The sequence below is a fragment of the Eubalaena glacialis genome, chromosome 12 (assembly GCF_028564815.1).
Source record: "Eubalaena glacialis isolate mEubGla1 chromosome 12, mEubGla1.1.hap2.+ XY, whole genome shotgun sequence".
In the NCBI taxonomy this organism is placed as follows: domain Eukaryota; kingdom Metazoa; phylum Chordata; class Mammalia; order Artiodactyla; family Balaenidae; genus Eubalaena; species Eubalaena glacialis.
The window spans coordinates 35,532,347-35,558,877 of NC_083727.1; the positions used below are offsets into that span (position 1 = coordinate 35,532,347).

Genomic DNA, 26,531 nt, shown 5'->3' on the forward strand with positions numbered 1-26,531 from the left:
CTCCCAGGACACTTAAATAAATAAATACTTTTTGTGGTTTAGCCCCAAAGTAGATTCCAATTTATCAAGGCTAATTACAAATGTACACGTGTGTGTGTGTGTGTAGGGGGTGTGAGGGAATTTCAACATGAAATTCAAGTAAATATCAATAGAATTCGTTATTTAGGCCCACTACCTACCACCACTGACACGTCATTGCAGATTCCCATCTACTCTAACTATATGCCCATAGCTGTGGGTGAAGAGGCACTTCTGTGGGTGAAGTGCGATTACAGAAAAGAAATACTGGTCTATCAGCGTATTAGTCACAGTACTGAAATGCATAACTGTCATCTTCTGTGCTACCTTCCATGAATCTTCACTAGTTGCCAAACTTGTTCCCCTTCCTCCAAACTCCTGAGCACCTTTTCAGCTACCTTCCAAAGCACTTCGGATTGGCAAATAATTTTAAGCTTGTTGAGCGCTACAATGACGCTATTACACGCGGTGCATATGCTTTTTGGCAAAAACAAAAAACACAAAAATGCCTCTCTCCACTCAATAACACAGATGACATGTGTAAGAAGGCACAGCCTAGATAACTTCCTCTACCCTCCCCTTTCGAAATTCTCCTAAACTGGCTTCCTTCTCCTTCACTCTTTCCACGTCTACACACAAGCCTAAAACAGCGCAGGATTTCGGGGCTTCCGGGCACCAGCCCCGGCCCTGCGTCGCGAAGCTAGGCGGATAGGAACCCGCTTTCAGGGCTCGCTCACGACACGAGGGCGGGAACCCGGGCAACAACGGGGTGCTACGCGGCGCCGGCGGCGGGGCTTCTGGGTCTGGGGTGCCCGCCCTGGCACAGGGCCGTCGGGTGAAAGAGCCGACGCGAAAGACAAGTAACGGGCCGCGGAGGACCGGAGTGCAGCGGAAGCGGGGTCGAGGAAACGGAAGAGGATCCGGGCGGAGCGGAAGCGGGGCGCGGCGGGGCGGAAGGGGAAGTTGGCGCCCCTGGGAGCTGCAGGACCTTGTGGCCGTAGGGGCTTCACCTTAAGTACCGTCTAGGAGAGGACCCTAGCTGTCGCTGCGTAACGGACTTTAGTGCTTCTCCACAGGGATTCCAGACGGCGACCCGCGGGGGTTCGGCGGTGCTGTCGTGTGAAGCCGCCCCGCAGGCCCGCTGCCCTCTGCTGGGCGTGGGGACGCAGCGCACAGCGACGCAGAGCCCTTTGCCAGGTGAGGGGAGGGTGATGGGAAAAGATGAGTCGAACTTTCCTGGGAGAGTGGAGAAACAGCTGACATAAACATTTTCAAAAGAATAGGGAGGCATGATTTCAGTGCACTAATTTAAATGCTGAATACTTTCCAGGCCCTCTTCTCAGCAGTGTTAAAAAAAAAACGACTAAAGAAAATAATTTAGGTGATACAGTTTAAGTTCACACTGACATGAAGTGGGCAGTCTCCTTTTGGAGACATGCAAAATAAGGTGGAAGGCATGAAGCTTTTAAGATAAAAACAAAACAGCCAGTTATTTTACCAGCAAAATGGGCTTATTTGGGAATAGCAGAGGAATTGCAATTCGAGACAAGCGAACTATAGGAAAAGCCATAGATAGGTTCAGCAAACAAAGGAGAGGCCCATTCTGTTACAGAGAAAAAGGAGGAAGTTGGGAGGGGTTGTTTTGAAGAAAGTCCCCTGGTAGAAAGTGACAGTTTAGGTGGTGATGGTTCCTCCTAGGCTGAGTTGCTGGGTGAACAGGAAATCTTCCCTCCTAGTAGGTCTGTGAATGATGCTTTCCTGTTGGAGTGTGTAATTAACGGGAGTAGTTGATGCTTCCTGTGGTAGTGTGTGAGGGTTCCCCCTTCTGGACTCCCAACTATTTTAAATGAGGTTTCTTCTATTCAGTTTGACATTTTCTGCTTTTCTCTGAAAGCATCGCTGATCAAAAGTCAGGTTTTCCATCTTCAGTGGCCTTTGTCCCTTGGTGCCAGGAAGGACTTTTCCTGGGTGTTGTGTCCCACCTTGAAGGGAACGTGCACAGATTGGAAACCAACTGAGGTCATGTTCAAGTAACAAGGAGGAGTAGGAGGGAGAAATCTCAGGCACTTACCATATAAAGTCTGTATCTTCTTAAGGTCATAAGCGTTGGAGACCATTCTGATCATCTTGAAATGTTGAGCCAGCATTACCTGTTGGACACATAAGTTTTACAAAGGTGTGACAGGCAACAAAATACAGAAATTAAAATAGTTATGCAAACCGGAATTAAAAGTAACATAACTCCGAATTTTATGATGGTCAAAACTAGGACCTTAGGCCTGAGGGTAGCCAACTGAACAAATCACGGAGGGTCAGGTGAGACTTGTTGCAATCAGTGCTCTTCCTCCTCGTTTCTTCCATGCAGTTGAGTTTCTGCTGCTCTAATCATGTTTTCTTTGGCACTTACTTGGACCTGAGGGAAAAAAGGCCCTTCCTACAGAGGCAGACGTGGAGTCATGTATGCCTCCTGGAAGTTCCCACTCAAGGTGGCCATGAAGGTTTAGTAAAATGGATCAATGGGAGGCTTCTGTTTTGTATTGAAGAGAAAATAGAACAGTGAATACAGCAACAGCACAAACTGAAAGAATTAACTGAGCATGTTGGGAAGACAGGGCAGGAATAAGTATGGCACAATAGCTGATGAGCTCTTTGCAAAAACAGCAGAACTTCAAAGACATATTAAAATAGTATTGTTATCCCAAAAGAGCTGTTCAGAACCAAATGTGTCATCCAGTAAGACAGCCTGTAAGGTTGCAAATTCAAAGACCATGAATCTAGGTAAGAATCCCGAAACAGTTAATAGTCCAGATGAAAGAAAGACTTCAGTGAATTCTGAACCTTCTAACTCTTAAAAAAAAAAAAAAAAAAGCAGGTGAAAAGACTAATTTGTTATGGGGTCATGATGAGGTAGTTTCTGAAAGGCCATAATCAAAAGAAGAGGATTTGGGAAATACAAACAAGGGCGTTGTCTTTCTGTGAAAGAGAGAGAGAGTAAAAAAAAAAGCAACAGTGAGAAAAAGGCTATACAGGCCTGGTCAGGTCATCTTTGGAAAGCTGTATGCCTCAGTTGTCAGCTGCTTCTCTTCCTAGTCATTTCGATTTGGAGGTTTCCAGTGTTTGTATAGGACCACATGTCAGGTGCGGTCTTCTCTAGCTGTGAGATGTGTACTCAGGGTTCGAGTCCCTGAAGTTTGGCTGCCTTCTAGGTAGTGAGGAGGCCCTGGTATAGTCCCTTCCAAGAGGATTCAAGGCAGTCTTTGTTCTTACTGATTTCAAATCAGAAAAGTGGAAGAAAATTGAAAACATTAGTCTGGAGAGGAGTAGCAAGACGTTATTGGAGACTAGAAGAATTTAGGATCCACTCCAGTGTGCAGGTATATGACAAAACCTTGAAGATAATTGATAGGACTAGAACTTAATAGCTACATAAGTGTAAACATGATTTTTCTGTCTATGATTGTCCTCACTTTTATCAAAGATAATCATAGTAAAACTAATTTGTTGGTATTAAAGTTGGTTTGATTGTTTACATAAATGCAGCAAGAATAGTGATTGACCATATAAGCTCTTTTTCAAAATTGTTTTGCTGGAATCTTGTAAGCAAGGTACCAGACTGATTTATTTATTATTTTTGAGAAGTTCCTTAAAGCTGTCTGGTCATACCTGTCTATGTACATCTTTCTTGAATATGATAATCCAGCCAAAGCCTTGGTAATATAGCCAATATTTCCAGTTGTGTCTTGTTATGAGGAGAACAGATTCTCATTGAATTTATGCAAGTACACATATTGTCATGAAAAACATACTTAAGTTTTTGAATTCTGGAGGGATCAGGACGGGAGGAAAAAAAATATGTTTTAACTTTTGTTACAAAGATACATTTTCTTAAAGGAGAGGAAGAAAAGGGTCCTTTAAATCTAGTTCTGTGTAATATCTTACAGTTATCTAACACCTGCATTCTAGAGTATTTGTCAGGATCTTTTCTACGATTAAAGGTACTAGAAGTGATATTTGCAAAAGCACCAGAGTAAAACAACAACTGTCTATAAATGACAAAAGACTTAAAAATAGTAATGATTAAAGATCTGATGAAGGTTCATTATAATGTAGTTGACAAGTCAATTTGGTTATTTCTGTGACTACATCTTTAAAATCATGGCTGATAACATTATGCCAGGACACATCAGAATCATAGGAATTTTCATACAATCTCTAGAACATTTAATAACATTCACGTATACAACATAACCTAAGAAAGTTTATCATCATTTATTTGACAAAGCTTCCCATATAATTTTTAAATTTTATTTATTTATGGCTGTGTTGGGTCCTCGTTTCTGTGTGAGGGCTTTCTCCAGTTGCGGCAAGCGGGGGCCACTCCTCATCGCGGTGCACGGGCCTCTCACCATCACGGCCTCTCCTGTTGCGGAGCACAAGCTCCAGACGTGCAGGCTCAGCAATTGTGGCTCACGGGCCCAGTTGCTCCGCGGCATGTGGGATCCTCCCAGACCAGGGCTCGAACCCGTGTCCCCTGCATCGGCAGGCAGACTCCCAACCACTGCGCCACCAGGGAAGCCCTTCCCATATAATTTGACATATCAGATAAACCTGATTAACATCTCCTTTTTTATAAGAAGAGAGAACAAGTCCTTTGAGAAGTCCCAGGGGCCGTCTGGAGATTCCCAAAGTTATTTTCAGGTCAAAATGACTTAATTTAGAGTTTGATTTTTGGGAAGTGTTTCAAAAATATCAAAAGGTTTTGGACATTTGACTAAATAAGATTACCGAAGATTACAAAACACTAAGTATCTATTTAATCAAAATGACAAAAAGATTTCAAAAGACAAATAGAGAAGGTTACATAGCTGCAAAACAGAAACAAAAAACCAAACCAAACCCTTAGCTCTTCTTTATAAAAAAGACAGCTTTTTTTATAAAAGCACAGGAAATAATTTTGATAAAACACAAAAAAGTAAGGAAAAACCTTTCACAATCTCTTATCAGGAGCAGACCAATAGCCCAAGCAAACTTTGTCCTTTTAGCAGCTGAAAGAAAATTAAGTTCCAGTTTTACATAAGTACACTATTGATATTAAAGCTTACTTTAAAAACCCTTATAGCAAGTATATTTAATCTTATCCTACTTTACTGCATATAAAATTTCTTTCAAAAGATTCTTGTTTCACAAACCCTTCTACAGTTTTCTTTTTACATTCAGATTTTGTCTTATCCTTTCCTTTTTATTCTGGCAACTATTTTACTTTAGGACAAAACTACTTCCTTTGCATACAGCGATGTTTTCCTTATCATTTCTAGTAGCTTTAATCATATTTATTAATCAGAATACATAACCCTTAGAATCTTTGATTTCTAGCGGAAACTAAGAAATAAGCAATTTTAGACTAGCAAATTTATAAATGTATTTTCTAGTTTCCAAAGGCATATGCCATTTTAACTAGTACAGTCTTTCAGTGTGACACAAGACATGGTTACTAAAAGACAAAAATTTATCTTTGGTTTCTCTAAAATAGAAAGCCAAAAGTCAATAGATCTGTGTTCAGTAATTAATGTTTTAGTGATTTATCATGTTTGGAGAATGATCCAGGCATTCAATAAAGATTTGAGTATGCTATTTTTTTCTTAAGGACACATATCATAAAACATAATTGTTGCACCTAAAAACTCTTACCCCATTTTCATCTATCTGAATTATTTGTTCCCAACATTTCTGTTTAAATTACTCACAAAAACTTCATGAGACATTAGACAAAGTCAGCCATCAACTCAAGCAAATTTTTATTCTAACACACTTGCAACAGAGATAACATGAACTTATTTGACTAGTAAACCCAAGTAGAATAAAAGTATTATATTTAATACTGATAACTCTAAAGACATGCCTGTTTCAATTAGACTAACAAATTTAAACTAGCTTTAATGCCAGATATTTTCCCAGATCACATGAACCACAAAAGCATCTGTTTGAGTTTCTCTTATATTTCTGATAATTTAATTTATATAAGTACTTAATTTTTTTAGGCCAGTTAAATAGAACTGTTTTTATAAATTAATTTTGGCAATACCATCTGGAGGTATAAAAACACATATCTATAACATACATACATGGATGCACATAACATACAGACACAGAGATCTTATAGCCTGGTACAAAACTCAAAGAGAATATTTGGATCCAAATTGTATTTTTGGCAGATGGACTAAGTTAACCTGTTTAGTTGCATACTGTAAGGATTCTCTTAGAGCTGTCTTTTCGGAGTCCTCTTGTCTTTTTAGAAATTTCTGCATACCTATTAAAGAATGCATTCCATTGTCCTTGAGATCAGATGTCCTAAATATTGAACCTGGGTTTGAGCAAACTGCAATTTTTCTTTGGAGACATTACATCCCCTTAAGGCCAAACATTTTAACAGGTGGATGCTGTCTTTCTGTGAAGAAATTTGAGAAGGAGGGGGGCAGAGAAACAGATTATCTACATAGTATAACAAAGTAGAGAATAGAAGAGTTTATCGAAAAATTTGATCGCAGTAGGAATGGATGTCAGTAGCTTGTAGGGGTTAGGAACAATAGGGTACTGAGAGATAACAGTGTTATTTATTGTTCAGAGGTTCTGGACAAAGCTCCATCCCTGGCCTCGGGTTTTCTCACAGGTAAAATAGGGGTATTACAAGGAATGAGTTTATTGCTTTGAATGCTTATTTATCTACCGTGAAATTCTAGAATTATTATTTCCTTTTTGGAGAGAAAGAAATCCCAGCATGATACTTTTCTAAAAAGTCTTGGCCTAATAAATGAATAGGGGGCAGGGGAAGTTAAGGAGGGAAGAGTGGGTATCTCTCAAAAAAGGCCTAAAAAAAGGCCTATTGCAGAGACTCCCACTATCTGAACTGTGTTAGTACCCGTCTTGGAGAAGGGAAGGAGGAAGCTGGCACTGGAGGCAGGGCCTGAGACAAAGAAAATTGGAGGAGGGGAAAGAGAGACCTCAGAAGACACGTCTTTCTTTCTTCGTTTGAAACGTGCATGAAGTAGGACTGCAATTTTTAAATATAATACTGTCCAGAGTCCCTGAAAGGGGGGGGGGGAACTCTAACATGTAAATTACTGGGATCCCATTTCTCAGGTTTTTTTCCTAGAGCAAAAGAAAAATTCCTAAACAGTCTGCAGGTCAAATACCAGCACAGTTCCAATAGGAACAGCCCGATTCCAAAGGAGTTGGGCCAAATGCTAAGTGAGTGAGTGCTCACAGGAAGGTTAAAGCCTTTATACAGAAAGTTATCTAATGGAGGTTGTCTAAGTTTTGGTTTGCTGATGTGGCACCCTTGGCAGGAACAGCTCCATTTTGGGCCTAGAAATTGATTTCAACAGTAGGTAATGTTCCCTAGGAACTCTGTAATTGTCCTTCTCACTACCTGTATTAAATTATCTTGCTTAAGTAAAATTTGCATCCTTCGTTTCATGCAGCCAACTTTTCAACAACAACAAAAATGACTAACTCATTTTTGGTAAATGTTCTTTCATTCTAGAATTCTTTTGAGACTCATTAATCCTTTTAATGCTACACACACATATAATTGCGAAATCTGCTGGGGGAGGGAGGAGCATGGTAGTAAAACAGAGGATCTTTTCTTGATATTTTATTGGTCTGATCTGAAAGATGAGCAGATCTCAGTTAGTTGGGGCCCAGGCAGTGATCAGCATTCCAAGAAGAGAGACCAGCTTGCAAGAAAGAATGGAACCGAAACAGGGTGAGTGGTGGGAATAATAAACAGGGTAGGTAGAGTTGGTTTGTGGACAGATTCTTAAGCCTTGTATGGCATTATGGATTCTCAAGCATTGTGTGCCAAATTATTACTGGTGAATATTATTTGTCAAGTACTGTACTAGGCACTGCAAATGCCCTCTTGCAGCTAAATCTAGTGGGAAGATTTGGTGAAAGAAGTAATTACAGGAAAGCGTGAGTGAGGGTTAATAAAGGATATAAATATTGTGAGAACAGATAGTAAGAGTATTTTGTATAGTTTAGAGTATTAAAGGAGATGACTTGGAGTTACTCTGAGGAAGAAAAAGTATAATGGGTGGGGGAAGCACATATTCAGAGGCTTGGAATGAAGAAAACACCTGAAGGATTTGAAAAACTGAAAGAGGTTCATTTCGGCTGAGAGGAAGAAGGGTATGTGTGGCACGTAATGACACTTGAAAGGTAGGTTAATAAATGACAGCCTAAAACCAAACTAAAATACGAAAAACAGGTCATATACTGACAGTCTAAAGTAGAATAGTTTTGATTTTTTGTTGTTTACTCCCTGCGTTAAGCTAATTGTTTTTTATTAAGTATGCGTTTGTGTTTATTGTCTAGATTTAGCAGTTTCAGCACTTGGTAAAACGGGTTATGGCGTCTAAGAGAACAGCTAGCTTAGACCCTGTGCAGGGAGGGGAGCTATTTGATCACCTTTGAAGAACTTTAAAACAAAAATGGAGAAAGTGAAACCTTTGATCTCAGATGTACACAGGGCTCTCTTCTCTTTCCCTTTTCCCATGGTATGGTTGTGAGCTTGTTCAGATGGGCTGAATCTGCTTGTGGTAGGACAGCAAAGCATCCTGCAGGATGAGTTTTAAACATACTTTTTGTCCTGAAGAAAATTTATAAAATCAAAAATGCCTCCAAACCTTTTCATTGCCTCTGATCCTGGAACAAATCCAAAATGCCGATTGCTTAGCTACATGCTTACAAAAGACCAGAACCTCAGCCCTTGTTTGTTCACTTATACTTTCAGATAATATGGTAGTTTAATAGTGGTTTGCACCTTGTCATCTTCTAAGTACTGAACTATTGTCTAATTTAATCTCTGAGTTTAGAATTGGGATGAAAGTATCCATAATAGGCGATTTCAAATGTCAAGAATTGGATCCCTAAACTTGAGGTCAGCAAATCTAATAGGCTTAAGCAGTGCCCTTGAGTTTCTCTGGTACGAGTGTGTGGCACAGACAAGGGGATATGAGGGGAGGAGAGAAAAGAAGGGAGAGTTCGTGGAAGGGGGACAAGAGTGAGGGGGGAAAAGAAAAAAAAAATAGAATCAATAGAGAAAAAGGATAATGAGGTTTTTATTATAAGGTTTCCATGGAAAAATCAGCATTATCAAAGTTGTCCAGTGAGGCAAAAATATTAGTAACATGAATATTTAAATTTGTAATGATTGAAGTATGCGGAGATACAGATCTGATGATGTCTATACTAATTGCCCTTGTTTTGGTTATTGGAGGTGGGGAAGTGTATGAAGACAGAACAGACAGACTCCTTACAATGAGAGAAGATAATGTTGTTTATTGATTCTATTATCCCTTCATAATACTTAAAAATGCTAATGATTTTATAAGCCTTACCCCTTCTTATTTTCTAGTTTAACTCCTTATTCTTTTCCCTAAACAGAATACTATGGAAAACATAAGCAAATTTATTTATTTTTTTAAATAGCCATTTAAGTTCTCATCAAGTTTCTTTGGCACAATTCTTTTATACTGAAGTCATGGTCAATGTGGAAAAGACCTCTGCCCCAACTGAATTTTCCATTGAGTCGTCTCTTCTATATATGACTTATCCCCAGGGGCAAAACATGCATAGAGCATATTCTAGGCAAAAGCAAGCTTGGTCATATTGTGTTTGGCTCTGACTCTCTATGTAGACCTCTCAGTTTTGTGAACTGATCTGGCAGGTGACCTTGAGAGCTTATTTTTCTTAGACTAGAAGCAGGCCTAAGGAACCCTGAGCCCTACTGCCTTTAACCTTCTTCAAATGCCTTCCGAAGATAAAGGCAGCCCCTGCTTCCATGTACCACACAAGCTGAAAAAGAAAGAGAGGAGAGAGAGAGAGAGAACCCAGTAGAGAGGAAAAGGAGGAAAGGAGGGAGATCAGAACAAAGAAATCCAAAGTGGCAGCAGTGCCAATGGAAACAGTTTCACTCTGTTGCCTTCTGCAGAAAGCTATAGTACTTTGAATGTCCTTGGCTCAAAACCGATAGTATCTTCCTTTGAAGGAGGAGGTAGGGCAAAATAGGTCAAGTCATGGGTTCCCCATTTAAATTTGCCACGAACAGTTACTAGGTCTTTTTTAAAATTAATTAATTAATTAATTATTATTTATTTTGGTTGCGCCGGGTCTTAGTTGTGGCATGGTCTTAACCTCAGTACTCACTGGGTAAATTGCCTCTTGTTCCTAGAAAGTTAGAGAATGTAACAGGCTAGTCCTAACCCTTGTGAGGGAAATCTGGTTATATAGTTAAAGTATGAAGAATACTACTAACCAGACCCTTGTAAAATATGTATTACCAACTACAGACATTATAAATAGGTAGAGCGATGTCTTGTTATCTATTACTTACCATCATTTCTTAAAAAGTGTTAGTATTTTCATTAATGAGCCAACAGAGATTGTATTGTATGCAAACCCAATTTGTAAACATGAAAAGAAAAAAAAAATCAGACCCAAAGCTCTTGTCTTTTTTGTGAAAAGGAGCAGGGGCTCCTAAGCTAGGACTGACGGCAGAGTGGTGGTCCTGGATCAAACTGACCAGGGGCCGGTGAAAAGGAGATCTCCTCCTCTGGCTGACTGTAATAGCCTTGAGCACTTGGAGCTACATATCCTGGACTTGATTTCCTAGAATCCCAACAATGAAAAACTTTTTCTATCTGGCAAATAGAGATCTTTTATTTAGTTTGGGAAATGATGGTTAGGTACAGTAATCCCTGTATGGTAATAACCACATTAGGTATCATTTAGTACCGCTAATATTAAATGTAAAGCTCTGTATGCTAAAGCCATGAGTAAGATGTGGTCCCTACCCATAAGAGTTTTTGAATTTACTGGAGGCAGGAGCTTCATCTCTAATTCTTTCTTATCTGGTTTCTGGTTGTACATCAATTTTTAAGAAATATCATTACCTTTAATAAGGACACTTGCTTAGTTGTCAGACCTGCCAGAACCTTCAGACACCTATGTGACCACCAATGGCAAAATTTGTGTTCTTTATTAAATATCTTCTATGCAAAAAACAGAGTACTTAGAAAACTAGTTTTGAAATTGGCAGTTTAGAAGGTTGGGAGAGATTACTGACAAAGGTAGAGACCATCCCCCCCAAATTTGGAATGATATCCTTCAGTTAAAAAAATGTTTAGTGAGAAATGTAGCATACATGCATATAGTGAAAAGAGTATAAGAAGAGTTTAAAGAACAGCAACAACAAAAATAAATACCTGTGTATCCATTACTTAGGTTAAGAACTACAACACATTCATTCTGAAACCTAACTTTTTCAAAAGTATGTTAGGTTAGCTTTCTTCATTCCTCATGTCTACATTTATTTTCATTCTGGCTAACTGTAATACAACCTGATTTCAAAGTAAGTAAATGAAAGCAATCTTTTATAGAAGTAATACATGAGTAGTAGTGTCGCACAGTTTCATAACCTCATAAATGTTTTGATTTCATCAGATAGCCTTTATGTAAAGTATGTTCTTGTCTATTCAAGACTTGTGATTCTAGGCAGCTATTTAGTTACCTAAAATAGTGTCTCAAGTTTTAAAGGTTTTTATAAATTAATAATTTGTTTTAAAAAATTACATGTATTTATTTGGAGAAAAAGCAGAGTGAGAACTTCGAGAGCTTTCCTGTTGTTTCAGAATTTGACAGTAAGCAGGTCACTCTCTAGAGGAAAGCTTCACATAAAGGTAAGCTTTCATTACTTGTAAAATAGAAATGTGGGCCCTATTTTCTGTTTGTTTGTTTGTTTGTTTTCTAGATTTGTTTTGGGAGGGTAGTGGGACTATATAATTTTCATTCTAATAGATTAGTGCTAACGTAATCAGGTGACGAACTGATACTCTGGAAATACGTAAGATGAGAGTATTTTGAAAGTAGTGCCCTCTGCCAATATTTTGGCCCCAAGACACTGCAAAAAAAGAGCTGATCTGAGTTGACTTCTTTCTTTGGTTACTCCGCAGCAGAACTAGGATGTTGCTTGATTTTTGTTCTGCTTCTGCTTAGAATGTTAAAACTTGGAAAGAATGAAGGGAAATAAAGTATAATCCTATGCACTGATTTAATGTCTTTGGATCCATTTCTGCCTATAGAAAATTCTTAGACTTCATGATAAAAGTTTATTGGTGAAGAGAAAAAAATCCTTTTTTGAAGTTAAGGCTATATTTTAAATTTGATGCAGGTCTCTAATAGAGCTTAATAAAAGGAGGGATTTTGTTCTATTTTCAACTAGAGAGTTGAATATTATTGCTGAGTGTGTATGTATTTTGTTTCTTTGATAAAACTAAAAATACTTTTTTTTTTCTCTCTGAAATAGCTAGTTAGCAAAGGGGAGATCACTAAATAGGAATTCAATAAATACCAATTGAATTGTTACCAATTATATCTTACCAAATGCTCTTATCATATGCATGTATGTTTATATACTGGGATCCCAGTCCTTTGAACTTCTTGGCTATAAAAACCTATATACACATGGTGTAATTTACTTAATGGCTTTTATGCAAAGAAACTATTCAACCATTTTTTATTCTTAGAATGAAGCTGTTATCTACTTTAAATAATCCAAGAAAGAATACTGTCCTGTTTTAAAAGATTTATCTTAATTGCTAATCTAGTTATTACGTATGTTTCTTGCCATTTGTCTTTTAAAAAGCAAGGAAGGCTTCCAGACTCATTCTGAATGATATATTTTGACGTATTTCCTTATTTTTCCCACAGACTTTGATCACTGAACTTGAATCTAGGGATAGTGAAAGGGGAGATGAAAAAGGAAGAACAGTGGTTGGGGATGAGAGGGCTTTTTTGCACATTGCTGGAGTTGTGAGCATACATATAAATATACATATATATCTTGTCATGAGAGTATAAGCTTTGCTAATTTAATTTATTTCTAGCCCCATTGCTTGTCATTTCTCAATAACTCCTGAAATTTTTAGTGTAGATTTCCTCTGCTAGCTAAGAGAATCTTGAGAGAACTTGATACTTATATTTAGTTGATAATTTAGGAAGCCTCCAAAATCCTTGTGTTTTTTCCTAACTATTTCATACTTTTTAATTAGTAAAAACATTGTATTTCCCCCCCCCATCCCTTTCATTTCCCATAGACCTAAATTTTCCCACCTTTATCACTTTATTTCCCCTTCAGGTTCATTTTTTAGGTTCATGCTCAAGTCCTGAGAAGGACTAATTTTAAATCTTTTCAATTTCTTTGAAAATGTATATGAAGATTTGTACTTCTAGGGGCATACAGTAGAAAGATAGCTCTGATTTTAAGGTGTAGTATATAACTAATTGGTGACCACTGTATTCATCCAGGTACATAGGTTTGAACTATGTTAGTCATAGAAGAAGTAAAGGATGGGAAAAATAAAAAAGGTTGCATATGAGAAATGAAGGTGGGGAAGGAGATTGGGTTTTCTGCTGTGGCTCTCTGGGTTGAGGATACTATGGATAGTTAAGGGAAGGAATAAAGTAGTTACAGGTTTTAAAAGTGTGAGTTCAGGTTTAAACAGTGATTTTGAGAAACCTGTGGTACATCTAGAGGTGAGGAGTAAGGAAGTAGATTTTTGTTTGATTTAGGAGTACTCGGGCATAAGGTCTCAACTAGAGATGGAAATGTAGAATTTGTTATCTTATGAGTTTTAATAAAAACTGTAGGCAAATGAATAAAAGAATTCCAACAAATTAGTACTAAAAAGGCAAAAAAATGAGCAAGAAAACTTGAAGAGGCACTTTACAAAAGATGATATGCAAATAACAAATAAGCATATGAAAATGGAGCTTGATTTCACTAGACATAGAAATGTAAAGTGATACCACAATGATATACCACTCTCTAGAATGCCTAAAATGGAAAGAAAGGGAAAAAAAAGACATTGGCAAGTGATAACAAGGTTGTGGAACAACCGGAACGTTCACTAGCTGTGGATGTGAAAACTCTTAGGCAGTATCTTTTAAAGTGAAATAAATGAACAGATGTGATCATTATGATCAGTGGTGTACCGGAAAATGGCTGTGTGTGTGGGGGGGGGAGAGATTGATATGTAGAGTTTGCTAATACTCTCACCATGGTTAATTTCAAGCTACCCATGGTTTAAAAAGCAACTTGCAAAATTCTTCAGTGTTTAACAAGCAGTTTTAGCCAGCTGCTGCCTGACCCACTAATTCCATTTCTAGATATAGCCAGCAGAAATGCATACTTGTTGACCCAAAAGACAGATACTAAAATGTTCACAGCAGCTCTACTTGTAATGCCAAAAACCAGAAACAACCCAAATGACTATTTACATTAGAATAGATGAATTGTGGTATATTCATATAATAAAATACAACCATGAAAAGAATGGACTATTTAGAATCTAATTACACATAATAATAGTAATGGGTGACACAAACGTAGTTGAAACCAGACACAAAAGAATATTTACTATATTTTTCAATTTATATAAAGTTCAGTAGCAGGCAAGCTAATCTTGGGTATTAGAAGTCAAGATAGTTGTTATTTTTATTTGGAGTCATGTTCTGTTTCTTGATCTGAGTGCTATTTACTTGAATGTATTTACCTTGTGAAAATTCATTGAACTGTAACTTATGATTTGTATAATTTTCTGAATGTATTTTTTATGTGAACAAAAGTACTTACATAGGGCAAAAAAGCATTTGGGCAGATAGGAGATTACCCAGAGATGAGATATATAAAGTGAGAAGAGTGACAGAACTTTGGGGAACACAGAAACCACACACATACATTCCTATTTCTTTGCCCACTTTCCTCAGGACCCCTTCCAGCTTTTTCTATAAAGCATTACATAAGGTAAGGATAATGCTAAGAATAAATTTTCTGTTAGAGACTGGGACTGCTCTGTAGCATTTCTGCATAGAGGTTGTTTCCAAGGGGACTTCTGGACTGAATTTATTCTTAGATTTAGAGTTCGAGGAAGAAGAACTGCTGTCATGAGGAAGACTCCCTGATGGCAGGAGATGGTGCTAACTACAGAGCAGCAACATTTTTCTAAATCCTCCTAGTGTGTTGGATCTCAGTAAATGCCCTATAGCTAGTCATCATCTCCTGATGATATACTGAAATAATGTAACTTGTATCCTTTGGTTTGAGAAGCGGGGGGAAGGGAAGCAATCCTATACACTTCTCAGAGTGTGTTTTGAGAAGTAGGCAAGTCCTCCCAATAAAGAGAAAGGTCTCTCACTAAAGCCTATTAATGTATAATATTCTAAAAGTGTCTGTTTATCCGGACGACTGCATACTTATCTCTCTTTTCAAGAAATGGCAAGACGTGTTTTGAAGACATCACCTATCCCTATGAAGACAAAATTGCTACATCAAATAGGATTGTCACTTTATAATACCTCTCATGGCTTCCATGAGGAAGAAGTGAAAAGAAAACTTGAGCAGTTTCCCGGTGGATCCATTGACCTTCAGAAGGAAGACAGTGGCATTGGCATTCTTACTCTGAACAATCCAAGTAAAATGAATGCCTTCTCAGGTATAGAGAGCTTTCTTTTGTTAGTTAAAACATGACACTAAATCTAACCTGCTATCCCATGCTTTTATCCTTAAATCTGTTGAACTTCCAAGAATTCTTGAAAGTCATGGTACTCTTTGTAGAACATGAGAAAACAAAACTATCACCTGAACCAGGAACATATTTTACTAATTGTGAATATTTTAATGTTTTTTAAAAATCCGTGAATATGGATGTTGGTAAAAAGGAAACCATCAAATTAATCTTGATTATTTTTTCCATTGAAATTTTAACTGCTTAATAACTTCATTTGTTTGTGTTCAGCTAATGTCACTGGGAGACAAAGGGAAGGATGTTTCAAAGATTTTAAAACCTAAAGAGAAAAGCCTAAACTGAAAAAAAAATTATTTAGCTTAAATTTTTTTTTCTATGAACTGAAATAAGACTGTCATTTTAACCATGAAGTTCCAATAATCACTGAAAACACTGCACTTGCCTACTTGTTGCCCCTTTTCTAACTGAGATACAGGTGAATACCTTCTATTTACTAGGCAGCACTCTTGGCATATAAGAATTTTATATTTAAGAGACCTCAAGGTCCAGGACCTGTGATAATTTGTAATTTTTTGCCAAAACTCAAATTCGAATTATTCTACCCTGATGTTATACAAGAGCTCATGAGTTACCTTACTGACTACCCAGCACTCGTGTTTCCAGGTGATTTTGGCAATCTCTATTTGTTAGTTATATACTTCTTGTAGGGGGAGCGAATTATATTTTATAGTAGCATTTGAAATATTGGGTTCAAAACTATCCCAATAAAGTTTCTTGTGTGTATATATAATCATACTTACAGACATAATTCAGTAGTCTGTAAACTTTGTAAATTATCAGTGGTGGGTCTTTAAACACAAGATTACTTTTCTTTACATTCAGCAGAATTCAGAGATGTCTCTATTAATGTTAACCAATAGAAGTATAATGCAGGACACAAGTGTCAGCTACATATGTAATTTAAAATTTTCTAGTAGCCATATTTTTAAAAAGGAAAAAGAAAGGTAAAATTAATTTCAATAACATTTTATTTAACCCAGTGTACTCAAAATATTTCAACAAATGACTGATACAAAAATTATTAATGAGGTATTTTCCTCTTTTTTTTTTCATACCAATTCTCTGAAATCTGGTATGTATTTTACATAACTGTTACCAAATCAGGTCCGGTTGCTTGCCACTCAAAAATCAATACTCAAGAGACAAATGTTGGTAGAAAAAGGAAAGTAGCTTTTAATCAGAATGCTGGCAATCTGGGGAGATATTGAACTCAGTGTCCCCCAAAAACTACCTCTGAAGATTCTGCTCAGCCATGAAAGTTTTAAAGGGAAAAGGGGAAGTAATCTCAGTCGTTGAGATAAGGGGTCAGAATCGTCGCCATCCCCCACTGTGTGCAGGCTTGTTGACTTCATGTGATTTTTCTTTAGATGCTATCTTGTTCACACAGATTTGTTCTCAAGATTTCTGAAGGGGAAGCTAGGGAAGAGATCTGGTCATCTCTTAATTACTTATTCTTCATTTCTACTTCTTTGATCTATGGAAAGAGCCAACAGGTTAGGCAACGTATTGTGTGATCAAAAGATCTGAAAGTTGTGCTAGGGCCAGAGATGAGTAGAGGATGGGGGTGCCTGGCTTAAGGTTAGTGACAAGACAAAAGGGGCCTCCTGTAGAGAGTTCTTTCTTACAAAGAGGCCTTTCCTGCCAAAAGCTGTTTACACTACTGCACATCTCAGTTTAGACTAGCCATGTTTCAAGTGCGCAGTGACTACATGTGGGTGGTGGCTACTTTACTGGACAGTGCGGCTGCATACCTTCAACTGGTTCCGAGAATGAAAGCCAATTTTTATATTAGCCTAGGAAAAATAAAATTAGAAAGGTAAGACTGCTCTAGAGATTTAGACTAGATAAGTACTTGTTTTAACTTACTACTGAATAGCTACAATTTATAATTTATATTAGTCAAATTTTTATTCAAACGGAAACAAATATTAATTTGATGCCTAATATTTAAAACTAATACAAGCAGAACTGCTTTGATTTGGATGATGGTGGTTGGGTTGGGTTGGGTTGTGAGATGATGAATGAGCCCAACACCACACAACTCTCAAGGCCCTTGTTTGAAAATGAGCCAACCAGATACTCTTTAAGGTCTGTTTCAACTCTTATGTTTATTTTACAAAGTCAAAAAGATTATTTTAACTACTGGTACAGATTTCTCATACTTAGGGCCAGCATTATTTTTTCTACCTAACCACATATTTATGTGACTTATTAATTAAGGGAGAGAGAGAAAGAGGTCACTATCAAATTGTAAACTTTTAAAGCAGAGACTGTCATGCTTGCCTCTTTTGTATATACTCCTTAGTACCAACATGATAGGCATTTGATAGACATTCAGTAAATATTTGTAAAATTTGTGACCTAAGAGTCTTGTTTGACACCTTACAGTTTCTAAATTATTTCTATTTGTCCAATATTTTATGTGTTTTTGATTCCCCCTCCCCTCTGGCAGGTGTTATGATGCTACAACTTCTGGAAAAAGTGATTGAGTTGGAAAATTGGACAGAGGGGAAAGGTCTCATTGTCCGCGGAGCAAAAAATACTTTCTCCTCAGGATCTGATCTGAATGCTGTGAAAGAACTAGGAACTCCAGAGGCAAGTATTGTATGAATTATGCAATAGGTTCTACATGTTTGTCAGACATCTGGGCTAAGATATTTATATTCTACTTATATGGTTATTATCATGACAGCTTTTCTTTAATAGCTTTCCAAGGATCAGAGTTTTTGTTTTGCTTCTTAAATTAAAGATTAGCTTGTAATAGTGTGAAGTAATGGGAATAAAATGAAGGACAGGAAGACTAGCAATAAAAAGTTCATTATTAAAGCCAGCAAGTATTTTAATTTTTTAAGTGGAAGTCCCTTAGCATCTCATGGTAAGGAGTTTTCCATGAGGTACCTAGCATGGCTTTGGCACATGGTAGTCTTCAACAAATGCTAACAGTTAAAAAATTTGCTTTTGAATTATGATTACAGAAAAGGAATCCGAATCATCTCTCATTATCTGTCCTCCAAGCAACCTGTTTTTCTTGAATTCAGCCGTCCACTAACATCCCCTAGGCAGAAAAAAAAAAAAGAGAGTGAGAGAGAGAGGGGAGAGAAAAAAAGGTATCTGTTGCCATTTAATTAAAGATGTGAGCTGTATGTAGGTAGTAATGTTTTAATGTTATTGTACAACTCTCATACCACTCTATGTAGTATAATGATCTCTATTTGCATAATATATGAGGAAGGATCTCTCTTTTGGAAATTTTGATAGATTTGTATTTGAATGCTGGTTTTTTCTGGCTAAGTGATTGGGTAAATCACTTATTCTTTCTAAGTCTTATTTTCCTAATCTATAAATAAGAATTGTATATTTCACAGAGCTATTGTGAGGATTCAAGATAATATATATAATGTGCCTACTAGCATGGTGTCTGAAAAAGGTAGCTATTATTTTTATTTCAAAGATCATCATCCATGATGATCCATAATTTGTAGCAGCACTAGCCTTAAATTTGTAATGCCTCTGAACGGTTAGAGTGAAACTGCAGAAATGCATCTCGGGGCGGGGGGCCTCCGAGGAGCTCTGGTTCTTTATGTCTCAGATCAGAAAGAATTCAGCAAGAGGCAAAGTGATAGATAAGAAATGATTTATTAGAATAGGATGCTTATAGGTTTACAAGCAGGCAGGCAGGAGGGTGCTGCCCTGAGAACTTAGTGGGCTACAGTTTTATAATCAAAGGAAAAGTGGGGAGGGGGAGAAGACCACCTTCTTCCTCATTCTTGAGTAGACATCACACTTCCAACATTGGTTCCTCCTCCATGTCGGGTGGGGGATTTTTCTTGTCCCTACATGGTCAAACTGGGGCTGTCATGGTGTAATGGAAATGAGCAAAAAGGTGGTAACATATACTAAAATATGGTAAATCGTCTCAGCTTTCAGTATAATGTCACCTTTTCCTTATATTTTTATTTTCAGTGTGTGCAGAGAAGCATGTCCTAGAAATCATTAACTTACTGACCTCACTGGGCAGGATGTGGGTCTCATTCCACCATTATTTTATTGTTTTGGGGCATGTCTCATGCTTCTGTTGCATGATTTTGCTGCTAAGCAAGCCTGCTTGGTTTTGTGGTGAAGCAAACCTGCTTTCTTGAGTGATCATTAACTTACAGGGTCTCCCATACTTTGTCTTTACTTACAATCCCCTAGTGGGATTAACTATTTAATCACCTACTTTGTCCCTTTAATCTGTCTCTATCAAGAGCACTAAGCTGGGGATCTGAATATATGGATTCTTGCCCAAGCTTTACTGATAATTAACTATGTGACCTGCAAGTCATTTGATTATTATTTTTCATTTCTAGAATAATTGTATTGCTAAGCACTTTACTTTGTTCACAAAAGATACTATAAAGATATTGTAGAATGAGATAATAGATTACTGTGCGTCTGGTGTGTTGTCAGCGTTGGGCTGCACCCTGCAGGCCTGCAAGGCCTGTATTTGCCCAGCTTCAAGACCTAAGAAAGAGCCTGGAGTCAGTGACAGAGACATCAGTGGTTCAGTGGATAGGGGGAGCGTCTGAAGCAAGGTCCTGGAGCAACACCCCACCATCTGCAGCAGATGGCGGGTGGGACAGGGCAGGACAGTCTTCACTCCAGGGGCAAGGGGAGATTGGAGATTGCCAGTTTTAAGGGGAATTAACCTCAGGTTGGCTCATTGGTTACCAGGGAAACTAGCAGAAGGGCACGCCCCTCACCACCCCTTTGTTAAGAACAGTCACTAGCTGGGGCCTGGGGCAGGTATGTAGGAAGGTCAGTCATGTGAGTAGGGTGTAGGTAAAGCAGGCACTGGTGGAGCAGGGAATGTATAGAGAGCCAGAGAACAGCCATCTTGAGTGGCCTGATCTTACCGTCAGATAGGAAAACACCCCTAAAAATGTGAAAGGTTATTTTGCTTTCTTCTAGTTAGAAGGTTGTTTCTGTCTAACTAGATCATGTGGCCAGGATTTTTTTCCCTATAAATGTAAAAACTAAAAGTGGAGACATGCTAATTGTTTCACATATATATAGTCAGTCTGATGTAAATCATGTAGGAAAATATGTATCATTTTTATTCAGACTTCAGGTAAGGGATCACTAAATAAAGTTTATTCTTTCCAGTAAGGACATTCTCCAAGTAATCTGCTGTCCTGAATGCCTGCGGTAGAGTAAGATTGACTTTTGATCAACAGCTGAGAACTCAGGTGGTGTGACCCCAATGCTTAAATAACACTGCCGGTGTTCATCCCTTGTGGTTATGCACATCTGCCAGTCTCATTAGAAAAAAAAATCTGGAATTGTGATTCTACTTTACAGTGTGTATGCTTCAAGCCCAGATTGGTATTTAAAATACCTTATTTTATTTAAAGCATTTTTTTGTGTAGATGGATCCTTTATTGTACTTTTATGAAACCTTCTTAGTCATAGTTATAGGAAATATATAGCATAGAAATAAACAATTTGAGTAAATTCTCTTTATGGATAATATTAAGAAAGAGAGTAATGTTTATAAAGTGTGGTGTATTTGTCACATGATGATTTTTAGAATTAATAAGAACTGGAAACAGTTTATATAAAGTTCCTGTTAACTATTTCCATTTCTCATATAGAACATATTCCTATATGCCTGAGAAGTAACTATAAATATGTGTAAAACTGAAATTTTCAATGGCCTTGGGACTTTTGAGGCTCATACATGTTTATGAATTGCAGCTGCACATATAAACGCATCTGTCCCTCACAGCTGAGAGATTCTGTGATGCTTAACATGACTTTAAGTATAAACAGCCTTCTCTCAACAAAGCTCTTCTTTATCTAATATACTTACTCTTTGTTGTTGCAAATGCGTCATTGCATCTGCTTATTTGGTGATTATTTGGTGAATTTGCTCTTCTGAGGATGATGAGATAAGTAGAATAGATGATTTTAGTAATTGGGTTACTTTCCCTTCTCATTATAAGATACATGAAAGTGATTATTAAATAGCTTTTTAAAAAAAGATAGTTATGCTGATGTTTTTGCCACTGTATGTTTTCAGTTTTGAAAAATATTTTATTAATAAAAATTACCAAATATAAACAAAAGTAGACGTGTCGACTGAAAAAAAGTGCACGACCTAAAAGTTGAGAGTTATGTTTTTTTCGGCGGACATTCTTAGGACTTCAAGCCTGGAGACAGCATCTCAAATAACCCTGAGAAACTGCTCCGAGGAGGTGAGGGGGAACCAGTATATATAGGAGTATTTGCAACAAAGGGCAGGTAGTCGGAATGTCAAAAGATTATTGTTAATTAAAGAAAACCAGATATCTCAAGTTTAGTAATTTACTGCTTTTCTATGTATAGGGAGGTGCAAGAGTCTGGGCTCACTGAAATCATTCCTTTGATGTGCACTTCAGCTATCTGGGGCCAGTGTCCTGTGTTTTCTCATCCTGAGTTTCCTTAATCTGCACTGTTGGGGTGGCTGCAGTCTGATGACTGCTAGATGGGGGGCATTCCTTGTTTCCATCCCGAGTTCCCTCAGGGCTCACCATCGGCGGTGGCTGCTGTGACTGATGGCTGTGACATCCTTTGTTTACTGATATGACAGGCAGTATTTTTTTTCTCAGACTAATACGTTGAAACCCTCGTGTACTCATAATAGTATCAACAGTCATCAACATTTTATTTGCTTATCTATCATTCCAGTTTTTTTTTTCTTTATGTACCTGGTCTCCTAAGAGGTTGGTTTCATATTTGTACCCTTTGTTTAATGAGCAGGAAAAGAGCTCTAATTGTTCCTGTTAGGCAGTTAATCCTTGGTTGAGAAGGTCCAGGCAGGGAGATGAATTAGCATAACACAAGCATTAGCCCTGAAAAGTTATGGGACAGAAAAAAAGAATAAAATAGGAAAAAATCGGGGCTTCCCTGGTGGCGCAGTGGTTGAGAGTCTGCCTGCCGGTGCAGGGGACACGGGTTCGAGCCCTGGTCTGGGAGGATCCCACATGCCGTGGAGCAGCTGGGCTCGTGGGCCACAACTGCTGAGCCTGCACGTCTGGAGCCTGTGCTCCGCAACGAGAGAGGCCTCGACGGTGGGAGGCCCGTGCACCGCGATGAAGAGTGGCCCCCACTTGCCGCAACTAGAGGAAGCCCTCGCACAGAAACGAAGACCCAACACAGCCAAAAAATTAAATAAATAAATAAATAATAATTAAAGGTGCTAAGAATTAAAAAAAAAAAAAAAAAATCTAGTGTAAGTATTAACCCATTTATAAGATTTGAATTGATGCTACCAATGTTCTGCAGACTAAAAGAAGTCTTTTTTCAGAGGGCAGAAATAATCAAAATCCAATTAGAAGCTTCAAGATTTGGGGTAATAAAAACCTGCTTACTCTGCAGTGAATGGGTTTAATGCCTCAAGGAAAAGTCTGGCATTTTAGAAACCTTTATACTCTTAATCTAGCTCGAAGATAATATCCTCCTTTGTCCGCTGACCTCCCTTGTTACTTTTCTACCAATCTGTTGCCCCCTATTTCTCTGTTGCCTAAATTTCCACAGCGACCTCAAAGTTCTTGTCTAACTTCTTTGCTTTCGCTATGACTATTGTACAGTTCCATTGTAGCCTTATTAATTTGTAGACAAACTATTATAATTTTCTTGAAACCCTTCCATGTATTTTGAGGAAATTAATAAATTCATACAACAAGCACTTAGGGGAAAAAAAAGAGGCTCATTTATGGTTATGTTACTGTAAGGGGGACCCCTTCCAGGGCCCAAGAGTGGACTCTTGTCTAACACTCGGAATTGAATTGTCCAAGGAGACACCTGTACTGACAAAGCAGAAGACTTTACTAGGAAGGGGTGCCTGGGCGGAGAACAGCCGGGTATAAGGAACCCAGGAGAACTGCTCTGCCACGTGGCTTGCAGTCTCAGGTTTTATGGTAATGGGGTTAGCTTTCCAGGTTGTCTCTGGCTAATCATCTTGCTTGTGCCCACATTTGGTCCAATTCCTGGCAGCGCATACATCTCTCAGTCAAGATGGTTTCCAGCGTGAGGATTTCTGGGAGGTTGGCAGGACATATTATGGGCTGGCATCTCCTCCGTCATTTTGGCCCCTCTTCTGGCTGGTGGTAGCTTGTCAGTTCTGTGTTCCTTATCGGGACCTCCTGTTGTGAGATAATTCATTCAAGCAGTTATTATTCTGCCTGGCCAGGGCAGATGATTTCTGTCTGTGGTTCCCTAACAGTTCTAGGATAAGATATGTTTACAGGCTGGGCATTTTTCCACTCAGGATACATGTGGCTTAGAGTAAATATGATGTTGATAGTTCCCTATGGCACTTAGGCTGGGCATCGTGCATCTCATCCTTGTTATTCTAGGAGGAGTGGAGGAGGAGGGTTGGGTCTCAGGGTATCATCCAGATAGGATGGAAGTATCCCCTTCTGCAGCAGCTCTCAAAACCTTTATTAAGTTTAAGTTCCGAGCTCCCAACTTTCATTCATCAGAGTAGGTCTAGATTTTCATTGGTTCCTTTCTTTCAGTTTATTCTATCACAAGTCAGGGTTTCTCTGTCACTGGCTTATTTTCATCCTGTAGCCTAGGAAGAGGCCTGAACATTTAGTCATTGTTGGCTCAGTAGCTTTGGGAAATAAATTTAATAAATTAAATATTTCTTCTCCCTAGGTCATGTTGGCTAGTGCAGTGTCATCTCTGCTTTATGATACATTTAAAGCCAAAGCATACCTTATAATCTGATTGCTGTTACTGATATTAATTATAACGATGATAGATAACATTCTTGTTCTAGTACTGTATGTCAGGCACTGTTCTAAGCTCTTCCGTGTTATAACTTATTTATTACTAATTCCCCTAATGAGATATAGGTACTATTACTAGCACCATTTTACAGGTGAGGAGACTGAGGCACAGAGAGGTTAAGTATCTTGCCAAAATTCAAACTAGCTATTAAGTGGTAGAGCCCAGATTCAAACCTAGGCAGTTTAGCTCTTGAGTCTGTGTTGTTATCCATTATTCCATATTGCTTTTAAACATTTTTAGTGTGACTTTTATCTTTTGAATGAGAAGTATAATGGTACATAGGTTAATACCCACTTCACTTTCATTTCTACCAATTCTAAATAATTCCATCAGTATTTTAAGTACTCTAAAATCTAGTAATAGAAAATAAGCCTATTAAAATTACTCTGTTGAGATAATTTAACAGGCTTTATAGGACAAATTTTTAATAGAATATAAACTATTCTAGTTTTAAACCTTCTAGCTCTTTGTGCTTGTGTTAATTTTCTCATCACTTCATTGTATAGACTGACCTTCCTGATAAAGGCTTTCAGTTAGGAAATTTGTATCATACTGGGTTTTACCACTCATTGACTGCCTTTGTTTTATGAATCAACATAGTTCTCCATCTCAAATTCATCTGAGTCAGTTAACTTCAGCAAGCACATACTATATGCAGCACATTGTACTACGAGCTTCTGAGGATAAAGAAGGCATTTTGTTAGTCTCAAAGACTTTATTATCTAGGCCTAGCAAATGCCATCTCCCCTTCTCCTCTATAAAGCCTTCTCAACTACCCCAACCCAGTTGAAATGAATTGTTTCTTATTTGCCACTGTTCTCAGCTTGTTCAAGCATTTTTTTTTTTTTTTTTTTTTTAAATTTTTGGCTGTGTTGGGTCTTCGTTTCTGTGCGAGGGCTTTCTCTAGTTGCGGCGAGTGGGGGCCACTCTTCATCGCGGTGCGTGGGCCTCTCACTATCGCGGCCTCTCTTGTTGCGGAGCACAGGCTCCAGACGCACAGGCTCAGCAATTGTGGCTCACGGGCCTAGTCGCTCCGCGGCATGTGGGATCTTCCCAGACCAGGGCTCGAACCCGTGTCTCCTGCATTGGCGGGCAGATTCTCAACCACTGCGCCACCAGAGAAGCCCTCAAGCATTTCTTAAAATACTTATTATACTATACCTTGATGCATGTTGCATTTCTTTATTTCTCACAAGGTCTTTGAGGACTGATAATAAATCCAAACACAGTGTATACAATCTGTAAATTCTGTAGTGTAGTTAGAAAAATAAAAATACTGCAGAAACACAAAGGAGAAAACTATTACTGTGGGATTTAGAAACTCTTGATGGAAAAATATTTGATCTGGGCATTCCTTGAAATAGGTAGAGAAAAGGACAGGCTGTTCCAAATAGTGGGAATGATGTGAGCAAAGACATAGGAACAACAGTAACTGTAAGGTGTTAAAAGAATGACAAATAGTTTGTTGTTGCAGAAGTTAAGATGCTTGGATGAGGGGTGCAGTAGTCAATAAAGTTGGTAAAATAGTTTGGGATCAATCCTTCCCAAGGAATTTAGACTTCATTTTATTGGTGATATGAAATTATCATCCTATAGGGAGGTTTTTCAGGCAGGATGCAAGATACATCACAGAGGAAAAAGAAATTAAATATAGAGAGACCAGTTAGGAAGCAAGGCTGTTGTCATAATCTAAGCATGAGTAACACAAGTCTGAACTAGTGTTGCGGCAGAGAAAATAGAAAAAGAAGGGATTTGCATTGGAAATATTTCAAAGGAAGGATTGAGGGGACATGCTTGTTAACTCACCGAGCATGGGCGAACTATGAAATGGAAGAGTTAAAGATAATACCAAAATTCTGAGCCTTTTGGACAAGAAAACCTTTCCTATTAACTCAGAACTCACTCTGTGATCTTTTACAGAGTATCTAGGTACATTTTCATCTTTCCAACCATTCTTTAAGTCAAATAGAACAGGTTTTTAAAATTTTCATTCCTTCCTTATGAATGAGAAGACCGAACGAAGTTCATAGTTATGACTTGCTCAAGTTTATG

The 26,531-nt window shown here is 38.1% G+C and overlaps 1 protein-coding gene across 4 annotated transcripts in view; it reads left to right on the forward strand.

Annotated features, from left to right (window-relative positions):
- The first annotated feature begins 1,022 nt into the window (after positions 1-1,022).
- Positions 1,023-26,531, forward strand: part of ECHDC1 (ethylmalonyl-CoA decarboxylase 1) — a 43,934-nt gene continuing 18,425 nt past the window's right edge. The window contains exons 1-4 of one of the 4 annotated variants that reach the window (XM_061207116.1): positions 1,155-1,215; positions 11,709-11,756; positions 15,348-15,569; positions 18,115-18,257. In XM_061207116.1, coding sequence (XP_061063099.1) covers positions 15,350-15,569; positions 18,115-18,257 — 363 coding nt within the window. In that variant the 5' untranslated portion in view covers positions 1,155-1,215; positions 11,709-11,756; positions 15,348-15,349. Of the gene's footprint in view, positions 1,216-7,698; positions 7,781-11,708; positions 11,757-15,347; positions 15,570-18,114; positions 18,258-26,531 lie in introns of those variants that run through there. The other 3 variants (XM_061207117.1, XM_061207118.1, XM_061207115.1) reach the window with 3 other exon arrangements.